This window comes from Aptenodytes forsteri, unplaced genomic scaffold, assembly GCF_000699145.1.
Source record: "Aptenodytes forsteri isolate BGI_AS27 unplaced genomic scaffold, ASM69914v1 Scaffold254, whole genome shotgun sequence".
NCBI classification, from domain to species: Eukaryota; Metazoa; Chordata; class Aves; order Sphenisciformes; family Spheniscidae; genus Aptenodytes; species Aptenodytes forsteri.
Window position 1 is genome coordinate 90,378 of NW_008794459.1, and position 3,365 is coordinate 93,742.

The window sequence follows — 3,365 nt, forward strand, 5'->3', positions numbered from 1 at the left end:
CAGGGGGGCCGTGCCACCTGCAAGCGCCAGGGTGACGTCAGGGCTGGGACAGGGCGGGGGGGGGCACAGCCCCCTGGGGAGCAACAGTCTCTGTGCAGCGAGCCCTGCGGTGCGGGGCAACAGAGAGTGACCCCCGAGGGGCCCCGGCTGGGACCTGGCAGGGGACCGGGAGGGGGTTTGGGTGCGGCTGAGCCCCTTTGAGACAGGTCTGGGTGCTGAGCCACTGCTGGCAGCGACACGCTGCCTGTCCGCTGCCCACCGGCTGCCCACTGGCTGCCCAAGCCTGGGGAAGCGCCAGCAGCCATGCACACCCTGAACCGTCGCTCCCACAAGACCCTCCCGGCCACGCCGGTGGGCAGCCCCATCTCCGCCTGCTCCAGGCAGCTCGGGGCCAGGACCACGGTGACAAGGACCGTGTGGTGGGCTGGAGCAGGCAGGGACGAGGTCACTCTTCACTGGGTTGTCTGGCACCGCGTGCTCCCGCCTGCCCGGAGCTGCCTGCAGCTTTGCTCCCGGCCGGCAGCTTCGTGCGCTGGAAACCGCCCTTTCGAGGTACCTCTGACCCAGGGGGCTGCAGGGAGGGGGGCTCGCTCCCCACAGTCCCGGCCCAGAGCAAGCTGGAAAGGGAAATCCCGGGGCTGAAAGGGAGATGCCACCTCGCCTGCAGCCGGGTCCCAGCCAAGTACGGGGCCAGAAGCCCACCAAGGCCATGGCAGCGGGCAGTGGGAAGAGCCGAAGGCAGATGCTGCAGACCCTGGGGCGGAGGGACTGCCGTGCACAGCAAGGGACATCCTGTGCCCCCACTTCTCCATTCTGAGTAAAAGAGCGAGGGAGGGAAAGAGGAAGATTATTCCCATTTGGCGAAAACAAAATCCCAGGGGGTTAAGAGACATGACCCAGGAGACAAAGCAGCAAGTGGCAGAGAGGTCCCAGCCGCAGGGGAGCCGAAGCACCTCCCCAGATCCAGCCATGCGGGAGGCCGCCGACTCCTGCTCCCCCAGCACCTCCCTGGCACCTTTCCCACGCTGATCCCCGGCAGCAGATGCCAAGCAGTGCGCCGATCAGTTTTAAGGCTAGAGGTCTGGTTTCCAGGCGGTGAATTATTCATCCCCAGCCTGACGTCCCAGCCACGCCGCTCCTCTGCCCAGGGCAGCAGCTGGGTTTGCAGAGAGGCAATTATGGTAAAGGAAGGAGGTGAAGCCGCGCTGACCTGGCTCCCTGCACAGGGCGGCACAGCCGGTGTCATGTTTAAGGTGCGGCGATGCTGGCACGGCAGGACAGCCGCCCCGTGTGGGCGAGGAGACGTAAATCGCTGCTGCTTTTATAGCGCTTCGTGCCCGAGAGCTGGTACTGGGGAACAGGTCCCCCCCCCCCCGCCCCCCCCCCAGAAGTGCACGCTGGGCACCCGGCATAGCCCCACCTTGGGGAGCAGAGGCCTGAGCACACACACCCCGTTTTCAGCCTGAAACAAGCCTGTTCTGTGCTGGGTGGAAAAGCGCTTCCCTCCCTTTGCCATGAAGCTGTAACTGGGCCCACCCCTCACCTCTTTCCAGAAATCCCCCAGGACAGGAGATGCCCCCCGGCCCCAGCACCCTCCCTGGCCGTACAGTCTCCTCCAACCCCCCTCCTCTCCACACCTCTGCAAATGGCTCCCCGGAGGACGTGCTCCATCATCCCGCCAGGGACCGAGGCGAGGCTCACCAGCCCATGGCTCCCCACATCCTCCTTGAAGAGAGGGGTGACTTCATTTATTCCAATAATTCATGTATTTATTTGGGGAAGAGTGGCTGGAAAGCAGCCTGGCGGAAAAGGACCTGGAGGTGGCCAAGAAGGCCAATGGCATCCTGGCCTGTATCAGAAATGGTGTGGCCAGCAGGAGCAGGGAAGTGATCGTGCCCCTGTACTCGGCCCTGGTGAGGCCGCACCTCGAATACTGTGTTCAGTTTTGGGCCCCTCACTCCAAGAAGGACGTCGAGGTGCTGGAGCGTGTCCAGAGAAGGGCAACGAGGCTGGTGAGGGGTCTGGAGAACAAGTCTGATGAGGAGCGGCTGAGGGAACTGGGGTTGTTTAGCCTGGAGAAGAGGAGGCTGAGGGGAGACCTCATCGCTCTCTACAACCACCTGAAAGGAGGTTGTAGCGAGGTGGGGTCGGTCTCTTCTCCCAAGTAAAGAGCGACAGGACGAGAGGAAACGGCCTCAAGTTGTGCCAGGGGAGGTTTAGATTGGACATGAGGAAAAATGTCTTTACTGAAAGAGTGGTTAAACATTGGGACAGGCTGCCCAGGGAAGTGGTGGAGTCCCCATCCCTGGAGGTATTTAAAAGACGAGTAGATGAAGCACTTAGGGACATGGTTTAGTGGGTGGTGGTGTTGGGTCGATGGTTGGACTCGATGATCTTAGAGGTCTTTTCCAACCTCAATGATTCTGTGAACTGTTCCTGCTTTCTTCCAAGGCTCTGAAGGAACCTCCCCCATCTCCACGACCTTTCAAAGGTACTGCAGTGACATGGGCCAGCTCCCTCAGCCCTTACAGGTGCACCCTGCCAGCCCCCAGAGGCCTGGGATGCCTGGTGTATCTAAGTGCTCCCTCCCCTCGCCTCCCCCAAGGCTCCTCGCTCTGACCTTTCCCACCGAGTCTTACCCGTAAAGACGACATCCAGTACCTTTTCCACGGCCTTTGCGCCCAGGTCCCCATTCCCGTTCCATGCCGAGCCCACCTTTTCCCCGGTCTGTCGGTGCTGGTGTACCTGTAAATGCCTTTCCTGTTGCTCTTCGCATCCCTCGACAGATGCAGCTCCAGGGGGGCTTCAGGTCGTGCGAGCTGTGCCACCGCCTGAGCCAGCCCAAGCCACCCAGGTGCGACAAGCCAAGGGACACGTGCCTATGAAACCGAAATCTTACTTAAAAAGCAAAGGAAACCGTGGGAATACTATAAACATTTTATTTATTGTTTTCAAAAAGACAGGAAAATAATCTAGATCATTTATTTATAATTTTTTTTTTTTTTTAATAAAAACCTTTACATAATCCTCATGCATAAAGACCTTCAATGAGCCAATGCAAAGCAGCACCGGGCAGGCTGGGAGCCGCTGGCCGCTGCGAGCAGTGGCTGGCTGTGGCAGGCTGTGGCAGGAGGCGCTGCTGCAGTAACCCTGAAATCAGAGCAGACCCATAGACAGCTTTTTTTTTTTCTTCTTCCAAAAATAGTCGGTTTCTAAACACAGTAAGAGTAAAGACCGTACACACCAGAGGACACTGACACGGCCAGCTGTTCGCTTGAATAGTCGGTTCTAAACACAGTAAGAGTAAAGACCGTACACACCAGAGGACACTGACACGGTTCGCTTGCGGGATGTTCTTTGTTCTT

General features: G+C 59.2%; 1 protein-coding gene across 1 annotated transcript in view; it reads right to left on the reverse strand.

Annotated features, from left to right (window-relative positions):
* Nucleotides 1-365, reverse strand: part of CHRNA10 (cholinergic receptor nicotinic alpha 10 subunit) — a 3,360-nt gene extending 2,995 nt beyond the window's left edge. Inside the window, exon 1 of the mRNA XM_009290882.1 lies at nucleotides 260-365. Within this exon, the coding sequence (XP_009289157.1) occupies nucleotides 260-365 (106 nt within the window). The remainder of the gene's footprint in view (nucleotides 1-259) is intronic.
* Nucleotides 366-3,365: the final 3,000 nt, after the last annotated feature.